At 33.5% G+C, this 26508-nt stretch overlaps 1 protein-coding gene across 6 annotated transcripts in view; it reads right to left on the bottom strand.

Annotated features, from left to right (window-relative positions):
• CDH18 (cadherin 18) overlaps nucleotides 1–26508 on the bottom strand; it is a 718124-nt gene that overhangs the window by 224783 nt on the left and 466833 nt on the right. For all 6 annotated transcript variants that reach the window (XM_046001013.1, XM_046001018.1, XM_046001019.1 and 3 more), the window contains exon 3: nucleotides 21417–21711. In XM_046001013.1, the coding sequence (XP_045856969.1) occupies nucleotides 21417–21711 (295 nt within the window). The remainder of the gene's footprint in view (nucleotides 1–21416; nucleotides 21712–26508) is intronic.

Here is a 26508-nt window from a genome sequence, read left to right as displayed (position 1 = left end):
CTAGCTTTTGGAACAGGGAGACAAAAATTGTTGTTTAAGCTACTCAGTTGTACTTTGGTACAGGAGCCTTAGCAAACTAATAAAATATGTAACAGCTGCAGTGGAAAGAAATTACGTTTATTCTCAGAATTTACAGGTGTTCTTTCACTGAATCTGGACAACAGTCTAAAGTTACAATTCACAATAAAATGATGGATAATTCCCTTTGCTATTTGATGCCGGCTATATCATAAGTGAGATAAAATAAAAAGTTAATCTCACAAGTTGATAAAATTAAATTAGGTAGAAATTAGTGGTATTTGATTATTTTAAACATTAGGCACTACTAGTGATATAACTGTTGACATTTTTAATTAAATTAATGAAATATATTATGTAATGAAGGATCTCTATTCCTGGTTTAATGTTTAAGAGAAAAAAAATCAGTATTTATCTATTCTGAGAAGGGTAGCCCACGTTAGACAATTCAATTCCTCTACTCATGCTATGTGTCCTAATTGTATACACAGTAGAACAGAGAAAATTATTCTTTATAATGTTAGATTTCTAAATAAAGATATATGAAGTAATTCCCAAAAGTCCATTAGTCTACTAAAATATTAAAGCAATCTAAATTTTCTGGAAATTATTATATATATTTGGTCAATAAATATTAAACCAATAGCCCTATATAACTAGCTTCTAATCAAAGAAAATTTAAAAGTGTTTTATAAGCTTTCTTAATTTTTACAACAATCTCCCATGAAAAACAATCATAGAAACATTTCCTTTTAAAGTATCATTGGCTACTTAGTACACAACATTTTCATGTTAAATATTTCCTGTGCACACACTTAGCTGTTCCCATGCTAAGGATTAGTACTTTTCAGCTGATGTTTTATACAAAAAAATCTAAAAAAAAAAAAAAAAGACTAAAGTACATAAAAAAGCTTTCAAGATATCTTTTCTACTATAAAAACGTAAGCCCTGTCTCCTTTGGGAATTGCCCTGTGTCACTCTTTTCATTTGGTTTCTTTTTATACTATGCTTTATAAATAGCATGTATTTTGGAAAGTTACATATCAATGGAGAAGCAGAAGAGTGGACTTTCTTCAAAGTCTCTAAAGACCAATTTCAAATATTTAATAAAGCATTTTAATACAAGCAAATATTCTCTGAGATTGAAATCATTATGCATGACTTGTCGGAGTTCACAGCCCTGTGAAAATCTCAAGTGAATTAATGTTGAGGAAGAACTTTTGAGTAAAAATCAGCTGAGGATGAATGAAGGCAGAGATCATCTCTCTGAAGGAATCTCATAGGACTTAATTCTCAGAAGGATTTTCCAGGGATTGGGAAAAAGCAATAGTTACCAAGATACAACTTAAATTTCATTCTACACAGGAGGACTGTAATTTCACCAACAGAGCAATAACACAGGATTCCAGTCATCGTGTAATTTGATAAAGCTTTGAGTATTCACCCAGGACTCATTGGATTTTTTAAAAAAAATTTTCTGCAAGAACACTTCTGAAACATCTGGTACCAAAACAAAAATCACTGTTGTAACCATGCATTTTAAATCATGGCTAGCATTAAGTTCTGTGTATTTTCAATTAGATCCCTTTTATGGAACTGCTTAGTGTAAAATTGCACATTATTCAAGTAAATTTTATATTATAGTCCTTAAATAGAAAAAAATATAATCACTAAGGAAGTAACATGCATTTACTAACAACGATGTGAAAAACACTCCTTTATATGCCATTCAATTTAATAATGACATTAATCTATTAAGAAAATTACATTTAATGCTATTTTACAGATGGGAGGTACAGAGGTTCGAAAGGTTGTGTAGTTGACAATCAGAAAAGGCAGAATTCAAGCCTGGTCCTCTCTGCTTTGGTATATGACATTCTTTCCTGTATTCTATCTCTCCAACCAGTCAGGATGGAGTTTAAGAGATCCATTCAGTTTAGTAGTTCCAATGTCTTCCACATTTTGGTGTGTATGTATGTTTCCTTGATGGTGTGTGATGACAGTCCAAGTGCATCTATGTCGGGAGAGGTAGTGTTATATCTCACCCCCTGTCTACGTGCTCAAAGCCAAGTCGTTATATACATTTTATAAAATAAAGGTGTGTAGTAGAATAGTTAGGGGAAGCATTCACCTGGCACTGACAACATGGTTGTGCTTTTCTGCAGCCTTCCTCACCAACAAATAAAAACAGATGCTAGAGGAAAATTGCAATACTGAAAAGAAAGGTGTGTCTACCCCTGTCTCTGTCTATCTCTCCTCCTTCCTCCCTCCTTCTTTTGGCTTAAGGTGGTATCTCTGGCAGTGAATTGCTTTTCTGCAATGGTCCCAGCTCCCGCTTCGCTTCCTCCTTCCATGGGTGTAGGCGATCAAGCCCAGCTCCTGGATCAGGTAACACTACTCTTCCAGCCTTAGGGATACTAAACTCCTTCCCTGGTTGTCTCATGGTCCATGACTTTGTTTTTCACCTCTCTTTTCATTTCTGTAACTGATTCCACTATGTAACTTCTGCTCTTGCTCTAACTGCCATGGATTTTATTTTCCTGCTTAAACTCTGTAATACAGAAGGTATTAACAGGTTTCTCCCCTACCATCCTTCATTGCTTTTGAGTAATGACTATACTTTACCAAATAAAAGGTTAGTTTCTGTACTTGATTCTAATATAGTTAGTACTTTTAAATAAAACTCTATGTGTTCTTTATATTCAAACTTTAAATTAGTCAACCTATTGGAATCTGAGGAACATAATTTGGAGAGTTGTTCATTGTATGCAAAATAAAATTATGAGATTTTTAAGAGAAAATGCTTTTTGAAGTGGAGAAAACTTTCATATATGTATGAAAATATCATATATATACACACACATAATTGAAAACTTCAATACTTCTCTGAGTATTCACCAATTATTTGTTTAATGTACTCTGTGTGGTAATTAAGACCATGTACTATTGCTGATTTAACATGTTTCTTATAAAAAAATTAGAATTGTTTCTATAAATAGCTTTACTTTTCACTGTTTTGAAGGGATTCTATTAGAAAAATTAAAAAATTACCAAATTCAGCATTGTTCTGAATAATGCAATAATGTTTCAGCTGAATTTTCATTCAATAATAAAAAAAACAGAAACAAAACCAAAAAGAACAACAAAAAAGACAACACAAAATGGAATAAAAGAATAAAAATATTTTGTCCTTGCTTGATAACAAAGTTGTCAATAAAAGTTCTGAAGAATTTACTAAAAGATTATAGCTTATATAATCTTTTATATTTATATTTATATAGTAAATTCTTCAGAACTTTTATTCTGAGCTTATACTCATAATATATACACTGTTTCTTATATATACATATTTATATAATGTCTTACTATTTATATTTATACAGATAATTGACATTCAATCACTACCTTCAATCACTGAGTAAAAAACTCTAATTTATTTATTTATTTTGACCAATTAGCTAGGAAAATGGATTTCTAAAATAGCATAGTAGCACAGTCTATATATTTTTAAAATAGTGAAAAACAAAACAAATTACAACTAAACCATATATACATACAATTAGAAGCCTTTTTACTTCTTAGTTCCTATACCTACTCTCACCAGATTCACTTTTGAGTGTACCAACTTTGGCCTACTGCTTGTTGTTTCATTATAATTTAAAATTTTAATTGTATCACAATTGAAAAATATTCATTGATATACCATAATTGAAAATGAAGAATTCATTGCATCAGCGTTATCTCTCAATACCTCTCTCATTACATGATTTAATTACATTATTCATTTTAGTTATGTTAGCTACTTTTATCACTATGGATAAAATGGTTAATTAAATTCCTATATTTTGTTTCAATAATTTTAGGCAAATATGCCCTTAATGATTTCTAAGGAAATATCAATACTTTACCATCTTTTCATTTTTAATTTTTGTCAGTTACATGTTTTAGGTCATTGTAGCATATATTATATTATGTACTTCCTCTACAAAAAATGATTTTTGTGATTTTTGTATGTTCTTATTTGAGAGGCTGGATATAAATGGACAATGTCCAGGCCATATATAAAAATAGAACTCTGACTCATAATCTGTAATAAGCAGTCCAAGAAATCAACCTGCTATCTACAATAAAGAACTCAGGAGACAGGCTACTTATTTCCATAAATCATGCATGTAGGAGGTTAAATGATTCTCCTTAACAACAATCCAGGAAGTCAAACATTCAACTCCAAACGACCAGGACTTGATCAATAACTTACAATAACTGTACTTTCTCTACAGTTTTCCCCATTTCCAACAAACAGATAAAGCAAGACTCACATTCTTAACCAATCACAAAGGATGCTCTGTTTCTAGGTAGCTCACCTTTAGCTACTCTGTGACAACAGCTTCCAACCACAGCACACTCAAAACTTTCTCTTTTGTCCACTATACACCTCTCTTACTCTTCCGCCAGCTTTTGAGTCTCTTTCAAAATGCAAGTGATTGTGGTTAACTCTCTTGTTACAGCAAACTTTGAATAAACAGACTTTGCTCTTTAGCATTTGGTTGGTCTTTATTTATTTCCATGAATTATTTTTTAAAAAATCTAGAATAAGCACTATTTGATTATATAAAAATTACAATCAATTATATAAAAATATAATTTGCAAAACCAGTTAATGTGACACGAATAATCCGAAAAGATGCAAAAACCTTTATTTCTAAGATTTGTCACAAAAATTTTCATAATTCTTAGTGCATATAGCATATTTCTACTTTTTTTCCAAACCCAATATATTCTTCTTTCTAGAAATCCTGTATAGTTTAGTATTTGCTAAAGGTCAGAATATGTATTTTTAGAGTATTCCTGCTTAAGCACTAGATGTGGCTGCTGATTTTTCCTAATCTTTCCATGTCTGAAATTTTCTGAGTCCTTTCATATCTAAAAAATTATTTTCTCTAATATTTGATAATTTTGCTGCTGGGATTAAAGTAGAATTTTTAATATTTGCTATTGCCTTTTCATTTCATTTCTATCTTTGCTCATGAAAACTGTAATATAGAGAAATATTTGTCCTTAAAAATATTTTTATGTTACATTTTAAAATTTCTTCATTATCCAAGGATATCTGATATGTGGGTTTTCAAATTAGTAAATTAATTTTCCTGTTTGATGCTTATTTATATTTCTTTATGTTGAAAACTCAGGTTTTCTTTTGTCCAATATTTTTATTCTCCCTTCCACAACAAAAGTAAAATATTTCCAGTTGCTCACCCATATCTACTACTCAATCATATAGGTATTTCTACTTTGCCTGGTTTGTGCTACACAATGCTAGATGTCTCTGGCTTTATTTGTGAGATCTCCAACTTAGTCTACAGCTATGTTCATCACATAATTCAGTCCACTGATTATTATTTGTTTTAATTTCAGCATCATATTTTAATTTTAGAAATCTATTTTTTTGTTCCCTGAAAACTTTACTTTTTATTTCAATGTACTCTTGTTTAATGAATGCAATAAAATCTCAGATTTCAGTTAAGAAAAGTAGATTTTAATTTAAATTATTCTATCTGAATTATTCCTATTTTCTGTAATAGATATTTATTTGATTTGTTTATTGTAAATCCTGTTTTTTGTATTTAAAATATTAAGGTGAATTACTATTTTTAATATATTGGCCCTTACTAACCAAAGTGATTTACAGATTCAGCACACTCCCTCCCAGAACCTCTAAATTCATATAGAAACACAAAAAACCCTGAATAGCCAAAGCAAACTTGAACAAAAAGAACAAAACTGGAAGCACCTCACTTTTTGATTTCATGATCTATTACAAAGCCACAATAATCAAAACAGTATCGAAACAGATAACAGATATGTAGAGTAAAACAGAATAAAGAACCTAGGAGAAAATATAGAGGAAGCTTCTTGACATTGGTCTTGCCTATGATTTTCTGGATATGACAACAAAATATGGAAAACAAAACAAAAATAGACAAATGGAATTACACCAAGCTAAAAAGCTTCTGTACGGCATAAAAAACAGTCAACAGAGTGAAAACACAACATTGGAAATAGGAGAAAATATTTGCAAACTATATCCTTGGTAAAGAATTAATATCCAAAATATAAAAAAGAAACTCACACAACTCAATAGACAAAAAAACATGTAATCTGATTAAAATATGGAAAGGATCTGAAGAGACATTTTTCAAAAGACATGCAAAGGGCTAATGGGTACATGAAAAGGTGTTCAATGTCATTAATCATTGGGGAAATGTAAATGAAAAGCACAATGAGATATGACTTCATATCTGTTAGAATGGCTATTCTAAGAAAGATAAAAGATAAGTGTTGGCAAAGGTGTACAGAAAAGGGAACCATTATACACTGTTATTGGAAATGTAGGAAATGTAAACTGGTATACCCATTACATAAAGTAGTATAAAGTTTTCTCAAATTAAAAGAAACATCATATGATCCAGTTATCCCACTTCTGAATATGTAAAAAGTCCAAAGTAAATGTAATCACTATCTGAAAGACATATCTATACTCTCATGTCATTGCAGTATTATTTATAACAGCCAAGATATATAAACAACCTCAATGTCTAAATATCCATCAATAGACAAATGACTAGAGAAAGTGTAGTAAGAAAAAAAAATATATATATATGGCACATATATGGCAATTGTTCAGCCTTAAAGAAGAGGGAAATCCTGCCATTTGCAACAATGCAGATAAAACTGGAGGTCATCATGCTGAAGAAATAACCAGACAGAGAAAGAAGAATATATTATCTTACTTATATGTGGAAATATTCAAACTCATAAAGCAGAGAGTAGAATGATAGTTTCCAGGGCCTATGGGATGAGGGAAACGGCTGGGCTACTTCGGTAAATTTCCCTCACTGGGAGAAAACATAAAGCACTTTGTAAATTGCACCCGGAGACAAGTATAATAAATGTCTTCCTTTGTAAACTCCACTGTCATTTCCCTTCAGAAAAGTAATCTTATGGTATTTTGTATGTCTTTCCATAACTTTATTTTGGTTCATTCAGAAGTCTACCATGTGATTATGTATATTCTACACAAAACACTCTGCAGCTTCTTCTACAACATAATAATATGTCATGGATATTTCCGTGTTCAACTAAACAAATATAATTTCAATATTTACATGACATTCTACATTGCTTTTTGATGCACATTTAGATTTCTCTAGTTTGTTGCATTTTTATCGCGGTGCAACAAATTATCATAAAGAGTTGAATAAAACAAAAGCCATTCAATTTTCTTATATTTGTGTGTGTGTGTGTGTGTGTGTTGCTATATACACATGATACTGTGATGAGCTTTCAGAGTAGTGCCCTCTTCCAAAGGAGCACAGCTTCTCCAATATTCCATGGTGCTTTAGAGGAACAAGGTAATGGATGTAAGCGACCATTTCATTTATGAAGGCAAAAAAAAAAAAGGTCTGATCTGATCTTCTGAGTTCTCTCCTTACCAGTGGAGGGGAACAAGAAAATATTTTCCATTTACTAAGATGGGAAGTGAAGTTAGCTAAAAGAAACTCAGGGGATCTCAAAAGGACTTGCAAATGAAACAGAGAACAGGCAGCCATGACCATCAAAGACTGATAACTAACTGAAAACTAGTAGGAAAATAGACATCTGGTAGATGGCACCAGGAATCCACAATAGCACAAACATTCCTCTTCCTCACCGTGCCATCTTTACCAGATCACTTTCCCTTCTATCTCTGCCTCATCACTGTACCTTCTAATTATAACTGATCACAGTGGTTTTTTTTTTTTTTTAGATTTTTATTTATTTATTTATTTATTTGACAGAGAGAGATCACAAGTAGATAGAGAGGCAGGCAGAGAGAGAGAGGGGGAAGCAGGCTCCCTGCTGAGCAGAGAGCCCGATGCGGGACTCGATCCCAGGACCCTGAGATCATGACCTGAGCCGAAGGCAGCGGCTTAACCCACTGAGCCACCCAGGCGCCCGATCACAGTGTTTTTATTTAATTATTCATCACTATGCTTTTCCCTATGCTTGATCACTATGAATTCACTCTGTACCTAATGGTTGAGCTTACCATACCTCATGCTGAGCCTACTCTCTATACCTGAACACTGAGCATTCCACTTCACACCTGATTGTTATGCCTTTACTCTAGACTGGGTTATTGTTCCTTTGCTCTGTATATGACTCTGAGATAATGAAGAAAAACATCCAAAATGGTGTTTCAAAAAAGTAATTTGAAATAGTAGAATTAGGAATCAAGTTCAGTGAAAAGTGAAGTTAAATGTATTGCATGTCTGAGTTTTGAGAATGAAATTTCAACTTCAATGGCCTAAAACAGTGATTTCACACACAAATTTTTTTTTTGATTTACAAAACTTTGCAATAATTTCAACATATGTGCTTTCATTAAAACGTAGGGTCAATAGCACACATTAATTAATTTAATTAATTTCGGTTGTGTTTATTTAAACAAAGCAAAACATTATCTTCATCAAGAGACATGTCAAGCTCCAAGGCCAATTTATATAACAAAATGCACCACTGGCCACTATGGAAGTTTCATTTATCGTATTTTTGCAACTACATGCACATGACTTGCATTTAGAACCACCAAAACTCTGATTGCTTTGTTTTGTATTCCAATTTTGTACACTGAGGGGCATACACATAAAAATCATTTTTTGAATATATTTTCTTAAAATATATTCAGCAAATATAAGGTTGTGAATTGAGTCCATCTTATGATGAAAAAAAAATATCCCAGTGAAGTATTTTCCGTTATAAATTGATCAGTTCTCTTAGGGGAATTCCAAGTCTAGTCTACTTTCCTAAGGAGTAAATGGAGAAACTAAGGAATCAGCAGTAGCATAAAGTATATTCTGCTGATTCGTATATCTCCCTGAATAAAAATGAGAAACTAGATTGGCTTATATGGTCTTTTTTGTATTTACAACTAACTTTATTATATATAAGAAAATATTAATCATTACTTGATGAAGCAGTAAAAATTTTTGACCAGGTATAAGAACAATGTTGTTCAAAAAATTAAGAGGCAATATTTCTTCAAAATCTTTCCTCACAGAAAAAAAAAAAAATCTTTTCTTAGAAGTATAGGTGAAAAGGGTCAACATGTAATTATTCAATAAAGATTGATAGACTATGATTTCAAGTGATGTGGTTATAATAATACAACAAAAGTAAGACAGCAAAACTTCAGGGCCCTTCTTCAAGAACCCTTGAAACTTGCACTTTCATACTATTGAAATGCTGCTCTAGGAGTCCATATGAAATATGTTCTTCCAGTCCATAGGTTTTCATTTCACTTTGTCAATGTTTCCTTTGCTGTGTAGAGCTTTTTTAGTTTGATGTGGTCCCAGTTGCTTATTTTTGTTTTTGTTCTTTTGCCTTTGGTGTTAAATCAAAAATATCGTTACAAAGACCAATGTCAAGGAACTTACCCTTATGCTTTCTTCAGGGGTTTTACAATTTCAGGTACTTAATCCATTCAAGTTGATTTTTGTTTATGATGTAAAATAATGATCCAGGTTCATTGTTTTTCATGTGGCTGTCCAGTTTTCCCAACACCATTTATTGATGAGAAGATCCTTTCCCCATTATATATTCTTGGTTCCATTGTCAACAATTGACCATATATACATGAGTACTTCTGGTCTCTCTATTCCATTGATCTAGGCATCTGTTTTTGTGTCAATACTATACTTTTTTGATTACTACAGCTTTGTAATATAATTTGGAATCAGGAAGTGAGGCCTCCAACTTTGTGGGCCCCCCCCCAAAGATTGCTTTTGCTATGATGTGTCTTTTGAGGGTCAATGAAAATATTTGTATTGTTTGTTCTAGTTCTGTGAAAACTCCCACTGACATTTTACTGGAGTTTTATTGAATCTGTAGGTCACTTCAGATAGAATGGACATTTAAACAGTAGTAATTCTTCCAATCCATGAACATGGAATACCTTTTCATTTATTTGTGTCCTCTTCAGTTCATTTTATTGATGTTTTACAGATTTCGGTTCACATATCTTTCACCTCCTTAAATTTATTCCTTAGTATTTTATTCTTTTTGATGCTCTTATAAACAGGAGTGTTTTCTTAATTTATATCTTTCTTGTAGTTCACTGTAAAACGGAAGTTGTTTTGAGCCACTAGGTTGTGGGTTGATTGGTTACAAAACACTAGCTAACCAACACAGGAGATAAGTTATGAGAAGAAAAAGGTTGTGAAAATTAGAAATTTTTGTTCAGTTTTCACTCGTATTCATTGTCCAATGTGACTCCTCACGGGCACTTTTAATTTACCATGTAGCATAGCAGTGTCAGCCTCATTTCATTGAAATTATCTGCTTCTGAAGTTATGCCCCAGAGTAATGATTTTAAAATGGCTACTAGAATCCTGGAAGCTATCCAGGATGAAGCTCCCAAGATGTTTGGCCAGAACTAAATCAGTCCCCCAACAAGCAGTGCAATAAAGTAAGCACAGCTGGTGTCTCTTCTTGTTGCTCTGCAACAAAGAACACAGCTGCAAATGGAAATAGGCCTGGGAGTTAGCGATTGGAGAAGAACAAAGACATGAAAAAGACTAGGATGTTTCAATGCATCTCCAAGGGCAAGGCACCGTGTGGTTCTTGAGGGTCATACAGTAAAACTTATCTTTTTTTTTTTTAATACCAAACTAAGAATCAGTGCTCCACTGACGTTGAAGCTTATAAATTACATACTTATAGTCTTAATAAAATGTAATATTTTGTTCTATCTCCCGTAAATCGAGATCTATTATTTCTATAGTCTGCTATATCTTAAATATTAGTAAATGATTTTTACTTATAGGTATCTTTTATTAATACACAGAAGAAAAGAAGTAGAAATTTATATGATTCCTTATAAATACACTGTTGTGAATAAAAAAAAGATGTGAAATTAACTTTCAGGTAAATCACACTGTGGTCTAGTATAGTTACTCTAGAAACAATTCCTGGATATAAAGTAATTATTTTGGAAAATTTAGAGTGACTGTAAAACAACTAAAACTTGACTGAAAAACAATTAAAACATACTAAAAACTGTTGGCTCTAGGTAAAAGGAAGACTATAATTGCAAAAAATTGGGGTATATTTCTTTAAAAAATGGAAGAGGCAAAATTATCCTTTAAAACTATTATTTTTGGGGGGGCGCCTGGGTGGCTCAGTGGGTTAAAGCCTCTGCCTTCGGCTCAGGTCATGATCCCAGGGTCCTGGGATGGAGCCCTGCATCAGGCTCTCTGCTCAGCAGGGAGGCTGCTTCCCTTCCTCTCTCTCTGGCTGCCTCTCTGCCTACCTGTGATCTCTGTCTGTCAAATAAATAAAATCTTTAAAAAAAATTATTTTTTTGAAGGAACTGCTCAATATACATGATAAAACACCTTTACCAGCTCTTTATAACAATATGACATTCCAGTATCACTAAATGTCTTGAGACACTTACAATGTCCTTTCTGAGAACGGCAATGCTATTTACGAGTACCTTTCTCCTTATGCTATTTTCATTTCTTAAACACCACACATGCACTAGACCGCTGGCTCCAAAAGCAGGTATAATTTCATCCCATAGTTATTTTCCTCTTTGTGTCATGATAATCAGTATTATTTACTATTTATTTCATATTCTTAAAATTCATCTCTGAAGAACTAGACTTTTAAAAAAGTTATGTTAAATCAAAAAGTTAGATAAGTACGTCTTTAAAGTTGTCTGAAGGACAAAGAAGACAATTCTTGTATAGAATAACTGCTAGGAGTTGGTAAAGTCATAAAGACTGGCACGATAATGTACTGCATACCAGAAGAATAAAAAGAAAGAAAAAATGTAAATATTCATTGATAAAATGTGTGCAAGTGTCTTCATTGACCTATCCAGGTCCATAATATTATGTCATTCTGTCCACCCATATTCACTTTGTTTTATTTGAGGTATTTTTAGGTAAGCAAAAAAAAAAAAAAAAATTGCAACATGACACCCAGTAATTACAAGGCATTCATCATAAATTAAGTGGTCCTTTTCTAAACCAACACTATAACAACAAGCAGATTTTCTTTTTTTAAAAATGAGAGTCAGGGGCACCTGGGTGGCTCAGTGGGTTAAGCCACTGCCTTCGGCTCAGGTCATGATCTCAAGGTCCTGGGATCAAGTCCCGCATCGGGCTCTCTGCTCAGCAGGGAGCCTGCTTCCCTCTCTCTCTCTCTCTCTCGCTCTCTCTCTCTGCCTGCCTCTCTGCCAACTTGTGATCTCTCTCTGCCAAATAAAGTCTTTAAAAAATAAAAAATAAAAATAAAAATGAGATTCATAATGACTCTCTAGTAACCATACTGTTACACTTTGTTTTGTGCACACAAATAACCTAACTTTACTCAATGGTGTACCTCGCTGTTTTCATAATATAATATATTTTAATATGGCAGTTAATATTAACCATGAAAATTGCTGACCTGGGCAGATAGAATCGTTTTTGGTCATAAAATATCTGAGTATTCTAAGACTCTGAGATTCCCTTTGGAAGTGACTATAAGTTTCACAAATAGCATATTCTCCAATTCATGTTTCTACTTTGAAATGCATTAAAAAGTACTCTCCCCACAGAGAGCATTTGGCAATGTCTGAAGACACGGTAATATGGTGGTGGTAGAAAGGATGCTACAGACATCTAATGTTCAGAGGCCAGAGATGCTGCTGAATATCCTACAAGGCATAGGGTAGTCCTCCAGCAAAGAATCATCCAGTCTAATACGTTATTTAGTGGCAAGGTTGACAAAGCCTGCTGGTAGAGGGGTATGATTCCTAGATAATAGTTGAAATTACACGATGTAAACCAAAGAGGTAAAGAAAAACATTGTATTGAAACATGCATCTAAAAACACTCATTCACTTTGCACCTTTCTTAATTAAATCATTCTTAATTAAATGCCTCAGACTTTGCTGATTATTATTATTCACTGACAAGAAACATGCAACCACATTTTTCTTTAATCACTAGTAATAGAGCACACAGCAATTACGTGGAGGCTCCATGACTATTACTTAGCATGAAAGATATACAAGAAACAATAATCTGATAAAAACTTGAACACCCAGAGGTCTCTTGTGCTGTCTTCTCTGCATTCTCATAGCATATTCAGCGAAACTGTAAAGGGAATTCACTATTTGCATGACAATCCAGTTTATTTTCCCTTTAACACATGTGCACGCACATGCGTGCACACACACGCACGCACGCACACATGCACACACACAAACATCCCTAAGTAGATCATAAACCCACAAGGAAGACAAGATTTTTTTCATCATTGTATCTTCTATGTGAAATCCTTGTCTGACAAACTCCTGCACACTATGTAATATTCATTGAGGACATCTTCTCTAAGTTTGCACGTGAATTCACTGTCCACTTTATGGTTCCCTTATATTTTGCTTATCAAACACTATATTGAGATTTTCTGTTTATACATCTGTAGCCTGTTCAAGTTTAGGGAGAAGTGTCTGTTCATGTTTTCTGCCCATTTTTTGACATGATTATCTGTTTTGTGTGTGTTGAGTTTGAGAAATTCTTTATAGATCCTGGATATCAACCTTTTGTCTGTACTGTCATTTGCAAATATCTTCTCCCATTCTGTGGGTTGCCTCTTTGTTTTGTTGACTGTTTCCTTTGCTGTGCAGAAGCTTTTGATTTTGATGAAGTCCCAAAAGTTCATTTTCGCTTTTGTTTCCTTGGCCTTTGGAGACATATCTTGAAAGAAGTTGCTGTGGCTGATATCGAAGAGGTTACTGCCTATGTTCTCCTCTAGGATTCTGATGGATTCCTGTCTCACGTTGAGGTCTTTAATCCATTTCGAGTTTATCTTTGTGTACGGTGTAAGAGAATGGTCAAGTTTCATTCTTCTACATATAGCTGTCCGATTTTCTCAGCACCATTTATTGAAGAGACTGTCTTTTTCCACTGTATATTTTTTCCTGCTTTGTCGAAGATTATTTGACCCTAGAGTTGACGGTCCATATCTGGGCTCTCCACTCTGTTCCACTGGTCTATGTGTCTGTTTTTATGCCAGTACCATGCTGTCTTGGTGATCACAGCTTTGTAGTAAAGCTTGAAATCAGGAAACGTGATGCCGCCAGTTTTATTTTTGTTTCTCAACATTTCCTTAGCAATTCGGGTTCTCTTCTGATTCCATACAAATTTTAGGATTATTTGCTCCAGCTCATTTTTTGAACTTAGTGCCTTCACCAGTATGTTTCTTTTTTTCTTTATTTTTTTCAATATGTGTGTTTCTTTAAGGTAAGTCCTATGTGCACATACCCTGTATAACACACACTTAACTGTCTAAAATAATCCATTCCACATGTATTTCTGAAAACTTTTTTCTCACTAAAACAATACAGATCTTCATACGTCACTATATACATACAAATTCATTCATTTTAGGACTACATAGGTAACCTGTATGTGTTTGAAGAGTCATTTACTTGAAAACTTCCTTACTAGTAAACTTTTCAGTATGTTTCCAATGTTTCACTATTATGAATAACAGTTATGAACATCCTTTCACATATATATTTTTAAAATCTATTTTTATTATTATTTATTTAATTTTAATTGGTTTATATTAGTCACCGTACAATACATCATTAGTTTTTGATGCAGTGTTCCAAGATTCATTGTTTACATATAACACCCAGTGCTCCATGCAATCCGTGCCCTCCTTAATACCCACCACCAGGCTCACCCATCCCCCCAAACCCCTCCCCTCCAAAACCCTCAGTTTGTTTCTTGGAGTCCAGTCTCTTATTGTTTGTCTCCCCCCCCCAGACCACCCCCTTCACTTTTTTCTTTCCCTCTCCTAATGTCCTCCATATTATTCCTTATGCTCCACAAGTAAGTGAAACCATATGATGATTGACTTTCTGCTTGACTTATTTCACCCAACATAATTTCCTCCAGTCCCATCCATGCTGAAGCAAAAGTTGGGTATTCACCCTTTCTGATGGCTGAGTAATATTCCATTGCATACATGGACCATATCTTCTATAGCCATTCGTCTATTGAAGGCCACCTTGGCTCTTTCCACATGTATCTCTCTGTAACTATGTGATTGCATCTAGTGATCTATAATCCACAAGACCACGAGCTCATTTGGTCTGTAACCTAGATTGTGTAACAAAAGGATATGTTCTCAATTTAAAATACTGTTAAATTGCTATCCAAAACAACTGTGGGACTTCACCTGTCTGTTAATGGCTCTGTACATTGACAACCTTGTGAATTATCAGACTTGTATACTTTGGTAGGTGAATGTTTGTTTCTCCTTCTCTTTCATGGTTTCTTAAATTAAATTTCTTAAATTATTAATGAAATTCAAGTTTTTTCTTTGGATAATTAACACATATCATTTTTTTTCTGTGACTCTCCTGCTAAAATAATTTCCCCATACTTTTATTTGATTGTGACATATTTTTGTTATTAAAAAATTCCCTTATGTAATAAAGATTAGTTCTCTGTCAGCCAGGCATGTTAACCAGTATTTCAGTTCATCTTTCATTTATTAGGTTTGGCATAATTATTTGACACCTGCATTTTCAAATGTTTATTCATCTAAATTCATATCTTAGTGATTGATGCTTATTGTATTGTATCTTACATTAGAAAGACACTTCATATACTTGTTTGTTTTGTTTTTTAGTGGTTGTGCTTTCATAAACAGATTCAAAGTTTCAGTTTTTATAGTTTAATCACAGATTTATTTAGTATGAACTCTGTCCTTAAGTGTGGGGAAAAATCACACTATCCCCTTGTCTCAACATCATGAGCACACTGGTCTTCCACCTGAGCCCATTCCTGAACTCAGTTAATGAGGCCACTTTCCACTGCTCGATATCTCCATTTGTTTCACTGTGCACAGTATCTGCAATCACAAGGTTTTTCAGCTTTTGGCACACAAACCTACGTGTAAACTGCCCATTGTCTTTATCCACACTATATCTATTGTACACATTTTGGAGTTGTTAGAATTTTTTTTTTTAAAGCATATCCTTGTTGGACTCCCTAGGGATTAGATTTCCAATATAAATAAATGTCTATTCCCTTACTCTCAGGCAATTTAAGATTAATTTTCGTCTTCATGGTATGTATCCATCCCCAAATCCAATCCTTTAAAACAAAGAGGAACATCATAATAACATCAAACTTATCCCCACATGTCAAGAAAGGAAACCCTCACTTCTGACTCAATAAACTGTACGGATTCTGGATCCAGTATTTTTGTTATAATTGTTCCATAAATAGCCTGATCCAGATTTTATATTTTTAACTATATTAAAAAACTGGGAACTTAAAGGTTGAATCTCTATCTGGCTTAACAATCTTTTCCAGTTGTACTTCTTAGTAGCCATATAGTATTGGTCAAATTATTTAAATCTATGTATCAGTTTTATCCTCTGTAAAACAAGGATAACCATAATGGTGCCCTTGTGATGTGAGTACAAAATTACTACAAATTACATCCAATGCCTGGGACATAGTAAGTACTCAATAAATATTCCTTGATTCTGTTTCAGTGATCATTACCACAATTGCTTTGACAACCTATAGTCAGATCCTGGCAAAACTAACTGGTTGTTTTGGGGTGACCAACTTTTGATTTTCTGCAGAACTCAAAGTCAACACTCAAATGTTCAACTTCCTTTTCCCTGCTGATCAAAACTTCTATGGATGCAATTGGTTCTACAGCTGATTGCAAGCAAGATTTAAAAATCTGAAATCAACTGTTAGCTGCATCATAGGCGAAAAGGGACATAGCTGCCATAGTACAATCAACCAGCATCACAAGTGCATAGAAAGAGAAATAAGTGCTGATTTATGTGTCATTCCCAAATCAAGGCACTTCATGGAAAATGGCATCATTGTTTCTTCTCTGATGCTGACACCATTCTCACTATTCTTTTGGATTCAGTATTGGTTTTAATTTTTTTTTTTTTTTTTTTTTTTTTTTGCTTTTGAGGTCCTTGTTAAATCTAGAATTTGTCCAAGTACCAATTCATATTCCCTGTAGCTGTATGTATCTGAGATCCAACAAAAGAGCTTAAATGAAAAGAGGTTTACTTTGTTAAGAATGATTTTGGCCTTGGCAGGCCTGGGATGGAACATCAGCTCTGTAATAGAATCATACTTCCAGACCCATTTAGCTTTCTGTTCCATCTCACTTAGCAGGAGGCTTCCATCCTGACGGTGCCAGTGGGCTGCATTTCCGTACCACATCTGCACTATGGGCCGTGGGTGAAATATGTGTGTCCTAGATGAAAGGGAGTGGTGAGACATGAATATGTGATTCTGCATCATGTCACCATGAACAAAACTGATTTGTGGCAACACTAAAAGACAGGCTGAGTTAGAGAACTAACAGTATCCACCTAAAGGGAAGAAGCCCAGTCTTACCGTTTAAAACAAATAACATATGTTCGTGTACATGTGTATATTCAGCAGGGCTGCCGGAACACCAACTGTCCTCGAGCAGCAGATGCCTTGTCTATCAGAACCGTGATGCTATCCTCAATTACTACCACCTTCCCCCCCACACCCCGCCTCCAGACTCATCCCCTGCAAGCCCTTACAATGGGGATTCGCAAACTTTTTTCTGTGAAAATCAACATGGAAATACTTTGGGCTTTGTGAGCCAAATGGTCTCCTCTGCAATTTCTCAGTTTTTCCACTGTAATGCCCAAACTACCCTAGGCAATATTTAAATGAATGGGTGTGGCTATATTCCAGTTAAACATTACTAAGCAGACAGCAAGCTGAGTTTTTCTCCTCTGCCATTGTTGGCTGGTCCTTCCTCTATAATATTACTTTTTAATTCTAAAATCAGAATCAATGCAAATATCACCCATTCTACAGTACACGTGTAAGGTTAGTTCCTCCCTCCACTAATTTTCAGAGCACCTCCTATACATTCATATTAAAATGTACATTAGATGCTATGATGATGCTTTTTTATCTATTTTTTTTTTCTTAGTGAGTTCTCTCTCTCTCAGTGGAATCATGCCTAGAAGCACAGTAATGCAGTTACTTAAAACCTACTCTGTCTTGTTCTTTTTTCTCTATTTTTTTTTAATGGATGCTTTTCTTAATTTGAGAGAGAGAGAGAATGAGAGAGAGCACTCTCTCTGGCGGGGGCGGGGGAGAGGGAGGGCTAGAAGGAGAGGGAGAAGCAGACTCCCCACAGAGTAGGAAGCCTGACACAGGGCTTGATCCCAGGACCCTGAGATCATGACCTGAGCTGAACTCAGACACTTAACCGACTAAGCCATCCAGGTGCCCCCCTTTTCTCTATTTCTTTCACATATTATGTATTTCTCCCGAACCATGCTCATCTCAGTAGAAGAACTCAGGAATATTATTTCCCATTCCCATCCTCTTGGATGAACACCGAAATGTTGTGGCTCGTTCCTAAGTCCTCAAACTATAGCCTGTGCTGCAACATTTCCTTTAAGCTTTATGATTCTTAGATTGTATGGTATCCTTTAGCACCCTCAAATGTACCCCTTTTTATTTAATTGTGTACACGCACAAACACATATGTCAGGGTACATTTCATATATATATATATATATATATATATATTTTTTTTTTTTTTTTCCCTCTCCTTGTCATTTTCCTTGACTTTGAGCATCTGTGTTTGGATTCATTTCAACAATTTTCAATTTCAACATTTTCTTGAATATATTTTTAGATAACATAAGGTGATGATCTTCTTTCTGGATCCTTCCCCAAACATTTCTTTTACCTTGAGAAATGAATCTTATTTTGATGAACAAGGAATTTGGGGCTTGAGTTTGTTTGTTTGTTTTTTCCTTGTACATTCAACTGTCAATCAGATTCTAGCATTTCAAGTGACAAATATGATATATATAGATATATAAATTTGTAGGTAATTTTAAAATATCTAAAAGTGTAAAATTTTCTTTTATTTGGGTTTTAGGTAATTGGCCAGAATTTACCTAGGTTTAATTCTTATTCTAACCCCTCCTCAAAAACTCTATTAAACTCATTAATTCAGTATGTTCTTCACCTCAAGGAAAAAAAATATTGTCCATTCCTTCATTTACTCTTTTTTTGCTGCCTGGGAACATATGTCATTCACATGAAAGGTCTAATGAATCTTATAAGTCTCATCTTGTAGCACAATTCCCAAATTTGGGAGATCTTTTGCTCTCTGATTTTTAGTTACTTCTTCCAGTCTGATACATTATCAAGTTTCAGGACAATAATTTGGATCATATCAATGATCATTCATACCCTAATCTTATACTGATACTTTGTTGTTTATGAGTTGCAGAAACACGACTCTTAGTTACAGAAATCTCTGTGTAGTTCCCCAACAACACCAGTGCTCTTGTTATCCTCTGCTCCGTACACTTGCTTGGTGATAACTGTTCTGCCTGAGTTTTTCTTTGTTGCTTTGCCCCCCTGGTTATGGCGGCTTTGCTTGTGCCCCTTGGCACTCTTATGTAGCCTCTAGAAGTATCCTTACCAATGGCATTCTCACAAATGGTGGAGTCACAGAGCTCTTCTCTTGTGAGACAAAAGGAGGTTAGCAAATGGGGTGTCAGTTCCTAGACAAGGTGAGAGAAGGAAGTCTGTTCTAGAGTTTCCACATAAACTCTCACCTGCCAGGCTTCATGGTGTTGAGCCCCTCAGTTTCCCTTCAACTTTCCTTAGAGAACAATAATCCCGAGTGACTTCTGGGCCTCTCTGCAAGTTCTCTGGAGCTGATTCCTCTGTTCTACTCTGGTAGAATCGCTTTCTATTCTGAGACTCTGATGAAGAACTCGTCTTGTCTTTCTAACCTCCTTCCCCAACAGCTTCAGGAGTCATCTGCCTAGCTCATGAGAACTAAAATGGCCTGGAGCAGGGAAGGGAAGAAACTACAACCTTCCATCACCAGCCTATATGTATACAGGATGAAGAATGTTAACTAAACTCGTTGCGGTGACCATTTCAAGGTATGTAAGTAAAGGTATTTTGCTGCATATCTTAAATGTATACACAGCTGTATGTCAGTTATATCTCAAAAACATTTTAAAAATCAAAATTTAAAAAGCTTATATATATTCAAATGCATAACAACTTGATTAATGACTATAATAACCTTAGCTCAAACTAACAGTCATATAGACTTACATATGTAACAGCGCTCACATATAAGCTCAAATATATAAAATATTTACTCAGAAATTATGTTCTACATCCCAGCTTAGATTCTTACAGTGATAGTCAAAAATTATCATAGTTGAACTTCAATTTAATGATTTAGAAAATTTGTCATATGAGATAAAAACAAAATAAAAAATAGCTACACGGCAGAGATCTGTAAGTGAAGAGAAAGTCCCAGATCATCAGAGTGGCTAGAGACCTAGATTATAACCCATCAATTGCAGGGTAAGCTCTACCTTCAGGAGAACCTGGTGTCAATTTCTTCTTAGCCATTTTCCAAATATATGAATTTGGGAAAATCACCTCGGTACAGTATGGTAGCTTATACATCTTTAAAAATGGTATCCAAAATACTTTAAGGATTATTTTATGTTTTAAAATAAATAAGGTAGGGGCGCCTCAGTGGCTCAGTGGGCTAAAGCCTCTGCCTTCTGCTCAGGTCATGATCCCAGGATCCTGGGATCAAGCTCCGCATGAGCAGGGAGCCTGCTTCCCTTCCTCTCTCTCTGCCTCCCTCGCTGCCTACTTGTGATCTCTTTCTGTCAAATAAATAAATAAAATCTTTCAAAAAATAAAATAAAATAAAATAAAATAAGTAAGGTATATAAAAGCTTATGAGTATCTAAAAAGTTTTATTGAATATGGTAGCTATTACTTGCATTTTTTATGTTATAGTTTGGTCATAAACTGAAAGCTTAAAAGACATGTAGCAAAAGATTTCAGACATTTTATTGTCTATTTTTATTCCTGCAAATTGTCACCTTGAATGTGTTGGTATCTTCGTAGCATGATACATGAAGAAATTTTATGGTCAAAACCTGTGTCAAGCAAGAGTTGCTGGTGTTTTCCCATTAACAATTTTTTTTTCCTTTCCTTGATACCAAACCAGTATCTATACTTGTAAGTTCAGAAATTAACATTGATAAATATTATAATCTAGACCCAATATCTATATCTAGACCCAATATTCTTTAACATTTTAAGCCGCACGTAAATATCAAAATATTTTGAAATTTCTTCAGATTTCTGCACATACAAACAGAAAACAAAAAACTGGTCTTCAAATGATGATTTTTTTGTTTGATTCTCAAAAATATATTAACTGACAAAGTAAACAATGATTTTTCTTACCCATATCCGACATTTCAGGCACAGTAACGATGTACGGTCCATCTGTGAACTTTGGAGCGTTGTCATTGATATCTTGTACTTTGATTATGAACTCGGATTCAGGTTCAAGAGGCTTGTTTGTTCGTCTGTCAATAGCTTGGGCATGAAGCACATAGTGTGTCTTCTGCTCTCTGTCTAGGCTCTTTGTTGAGTGGATGTCACCAGTGGTATCATCAATGATAAATATAGTCCCAGCCCCTTCTCCAGTAAGGATGTACTTGACAGACCCATCACCTTTGTCAGAATTGGAGTGCAGCTGGAAAATAAAAATTAAATAAGTTAGCCTGCAATTATATTCCAACCCAACATCATGTTACCTTAAAATTACCTATATATAATTTTTAACTTACTTTGATCATCGCTTTTATCTCCACAGAGTCCTACAGATTACCACATAAATAGTCATTTATTTTTCTACAGTTTTTCTCTACTTGGTACTGATATAGATATTTTTATCATAACCTAAAAAATGCAATTATTGACTTAAGGGAAATTAATAAATAATACTAATTAAAAGAAAAATAATAACACTTAATGTTATTCTACTAAATCACTACATCACTAATTACAGAAAATAGAATTGGGAAAAGAAATTACCAGTTAACCACTTTCCCTTCAATACTTTCAGGAATAATGATTTTTTTTAATTAATTGTTTGGAATTTTATTTCAAATTTAAAATTTAAAAAATAAAAATATATATGGTAGGAGAAAATTCAAATTGTTAAAAATTTCCACAAGAGAGGAACTTATTTGTTACCGAGATATTAATTTTATAATTTGAAAAAAAAATTAAAAGAATATTTTCCATACTAATTGTTCACATTTAGAACATTAAGAACATTAAAATAGATTAAGATGGAATATTATTTTTTTAAGTTTATCCATTTATTTGTTTATTAACTTATTTATTTTCAGCAATCTCTATTCTATGGGGCTTGAAGTCATGACCCTGAGATCAGGAGTCACATGTTCTACTGACTGAGGTCAGCCAGGCACCCTTTCTCTTTTAATTATGAAACTCTAATTCAAAATTTGTATCATAATGGTTTATTTTAATCAGTACCTAGGCCTATGTTTATAATTAATTAAAATACAGTAACAAATTCTCACTCATTAAAATAAAAGTAACGGAATATCATTTTAATAGATATTATAGAATTATTTCAGCGAAAAGAAGTATTTAGTAAGAAAGATAAATACAATTTAGATAATTATAAAATGTTTTTGTTATTTAAACATCAGGAAATGGGGCGTATGGGTGGCTCAGTGGGTTAAAGCCTCTGCCTTTGGCTCAGGTCATGATCTCAAGGTCCTGGGATTGAGCTCCACATAGGCTCTCTGCTCAGCAGGGAGCCTGCTTCCCCTCTCTCTCTGCCTGCCTCTCTGCCTACTTGTGATCTCTCTCCTCAAATAAATAAATAAAAATCTTAAAAAAATAAATAAACATCAGGAAATGCATTTATTTATTTATTTCATTTATTATTACTTTTTAAATTTATCTTAAGGAGAAAGACAGAGAGAGTGAGGGGCAGAGAGAGAGGAAGAGAGAATCTCTGCACCTAGTGCGGAGTCCAACACAGAGCTCAGTCTCATGACCCTGAGATGACCTGAGCTGAAATCAAGAGTTGAATGCTTAATCAACTGAGCCATCCAGGCACCCTAAGAAATGCTTTTAAACAGCATTTAATTCATACTTCATAATGTATTACAACTTGTGTGATCTTAATTAAATATTTCCATAAGAGCCACTGCTATATTTTTTAATTTAATTTTATTTTATTTTTGTGTGTGTTCCAAGATTCATTGTTTATGCTATATTTTTAACGAGAAACAACACCACAATATTTTCTTAAGTCTTAACATACATTTGAAGAACTGTTTCTCCCAAGAGATCTAAACAGTTACTCTTGATGTGAAACCTTTTTGTTTACATAACCTCAACTACTCACCTTTTGCTCATTTCTGACACTTGGAAACATTGAAAAATATAACCTTGTTCATATAGCTTTTGGGTTTCTTGCCATAAGAAAGAGAAATTTTTCAAGGATTATATTAAAGTCTCTGAACTCTTAGAAGTCATTTTTTAAGAAGGTAAAATATAGAAAAATATAATAAACTGTGACAAAAGGACTCTTTTATGGTAAAAGGGAGGCAACTGAAATATAATTTGTAGTATACCAAAAATAATCCTATGTCTTCTTGAAAATGCGTAAGACATAAACAGGGACAAATTCTGATGGCAATCACTTAGCAAGATTCAGCAAATTATATCTTTCTAAAACTTTTTTTTTTGAGCTTTATAAAGAGGCGTAAGAAATCCATTAGCAAAACATGAAAAACATAGCTTTCAAAGATTCACACTTCATTAGTAAATTAACTACTGAATGAAGAATGCAGAATGGGTTGTGTGGAGATAGTTGTATACATGGATGGAAATGTATTTGGTCATCTTTTTATGTTTCTTAACCTATCTTTTTAGCACCTAGAGAAAGGGTTTATCATTTATGAAGCAGACAACCTGCAAAATATCAATAGAATAGTTTGTTTCACATTCTTCAACTTTGCTTTAATCCATAACTAAATCATAGCAATGTAAAGCAAAAAATTCATTCAACAAATGTTTTTAAAAACACTTTCTCAAACTCTCTTGTTATTAAATAAAATGTGAGACAGTTTTATTAGCTATTGCTGTACTATATATAAGTTATAAATCTTTAAAACTAATTTAAAACCCTTTTGGGGGAAATGTGTTATGCTTCTAACAACTAATTTCAGAAAGACATAGCAATAGTGACAATTGGCTTTTATTTTCAGGATATATTTTCATGTTCTTCTATGGACTCAGTGAGGTTATTTTGATGTTACTTTATTTTGGATCAAAGGTTCTTATTAAAAAGTTAATCTTATTCAAAAAAAGTTAATCTTATTTAAGGAATAAGCTTATATACATACATATATATGCATATACATATAGAAGAGCAAAGGAAGTATGTAAAAGAAATAGTGAAGCTGCCAATCTAAAGCATGTGTTAAAAACATAACACACTCTATGCTTTATATATATTGTTAAGCAATTCATATAAAAAAAAGTGAGTAATTTTATGGCTTTAGATTTTGAGACTTGAATCTCATTCCACATTCATAAAGTGTTTATAATTAGTGTTTATAACCTCGTTCCACATTCATAAAGTGTTTATAATTAAACAACTAAGCCTAAATATATCCAAAGTTATGTCTAATTTGAAAATACATGTGCAATAAAATCAGTGAATTATAATTTAGCAGTATTTATATTATTGGATAACATAATAAAATTTATATTAAAATGTTACAACTATGTATCTGAATTATATAAGGTGTTAATAATGCTTAGCTTGAGTGTTTAAATAATGTAGATAATCATTTCATTAATGGATTTTGTAAATCTCTCAGCAGGCCTAGTTGAATCTTGGAATGATAAGCTTTTATTTTATCACTGATGGGAAACTATTACAATGGTGTTTAGCTCATATGATTATGATGATAAACATTTGTGAAACAACAGCTATCCACTGTCAGGATTATTTTGTCCACCATATACCCACCTGCAAATGTTCAGGTTGGTTTGGCATACATATCTGCAACAGAGGTGGTTCCCAAGAGAACCGCCTGCTGTTTTGTCTTCATTTGCTTAATGAGTGAGTTTTAAGACCCTGGAAGAGCACATGTTGTATATTAGGATTTTTTTAAAGGCAAGAAACAGTGAATGAGTCAGTGAATAAATGGATGAATGAGTGAAGGAAGGAATGAAATGGGTGAGCAGTCACGGTACCAGTAGAGGCAAAAATCTTAAGATATGGAGAGAAATCTCTTTCATACAGATAATCAGGCAAAACAGATAATGAGAATAGAAATGTACTATCTCTGAGTGTGGGCAGCAATAACATCAAACAAAAGAATTGGGAGTAGAGCACATATAGTAGAAATACTCTGGATATAGATACGAGACTGATTTAGCAAAAGCAAAATATGATGCTGTAAATTAAGCTAGCCATTGTATTAGTTAAAAGAAGTTTCATTGTATCTTACATCGATATACGTGAAAATATTTAGGAGAAAAAGTCGATTCTAGTCATGTATACTGAAACCTTTGTAGCAGACATTTTAGAAATTCCACCGAGAAAAGTGTCAGAGTCTTATCAAAACAGAGTGGTAGGAACATACTTTTAGAAGTCATGAGATTTTGCAAAGTAAGAGACATTTTTGTGTGAAAGGACAGATGTTATTTTGTCCTAAAGCAAGAAGAGAGAATGCTCGTGTATGTGATCACATGATAAAATAGGGTTAATTAACTGCTCCTTAGAGAACAGGAAAGGGGAGGAGAATGAAGAAAGAAAATATAACCACCCAAGGAAAGCAAAATGACTACTTCTCTGGCATTACTTTAATAAATTATCTCTTTCTAAGTGTTAAGTGGTAACCTATGGCACTTAGGAAGCTCATGCGACTCACATGAGTTCCCCCTAGAAAACTATTTATTCACCCTGGACCACATTAAGATCAGGACCTAAAAATTTATAGCTTTCACTCTAATGCAAAGTTCCTTACTAAGATAATATTCTATCCCTTGGGGAAGAATAACTTTAAAAGGTTAAGAAGATGGTGGCAGAGCAATTAATTTCAAAAGTTGCTTTTAGTGAGGACTTCAAGCTATGTTAAAAAGATAGGTCACTGACTTAAAATTATAATATTTTAAACTACATGTTTTATGTATTTTTTATGAGTAGGAAACGTATATTTACAATATTCCAGTGGAATCCAGGAATAAAGTCAGAAATATCTTATAGTAATTCCACTACTATTATTTTCCCAACACATAAAATATAAGTGATGCAATGTGAAGATCCTAGGAAATACATGTTATTATAATTTATTATGCATCCTTCATTCCAGAATGTGTTACGTTTTTTGCTGAAACTTTTATATTTTAAACTATAAGCAGATGAAATGAAATTCAACTGAACTATTAATAAGTAATTGATATAAAGAAGAAAAACATCAAATCATAATAG

This window comes from Meles meles, chromosome 3 (assembly GCF_922984935.1).
Source record: "Meles meles chromosome 3, mMelMel3.1 paternal haplotype, whole genome shotgun sequence".
Classification (NCBI taxonomy): Eukaryota; Metazoa; Chordata; class Mammalia; order Carnivora; family Mustelidae; genus Meles; species Meles meles.
Note: the sequence above shows the minus strand (reverse complement) of the source record. Positions and strands in the feature narration are given on the sequence as shown.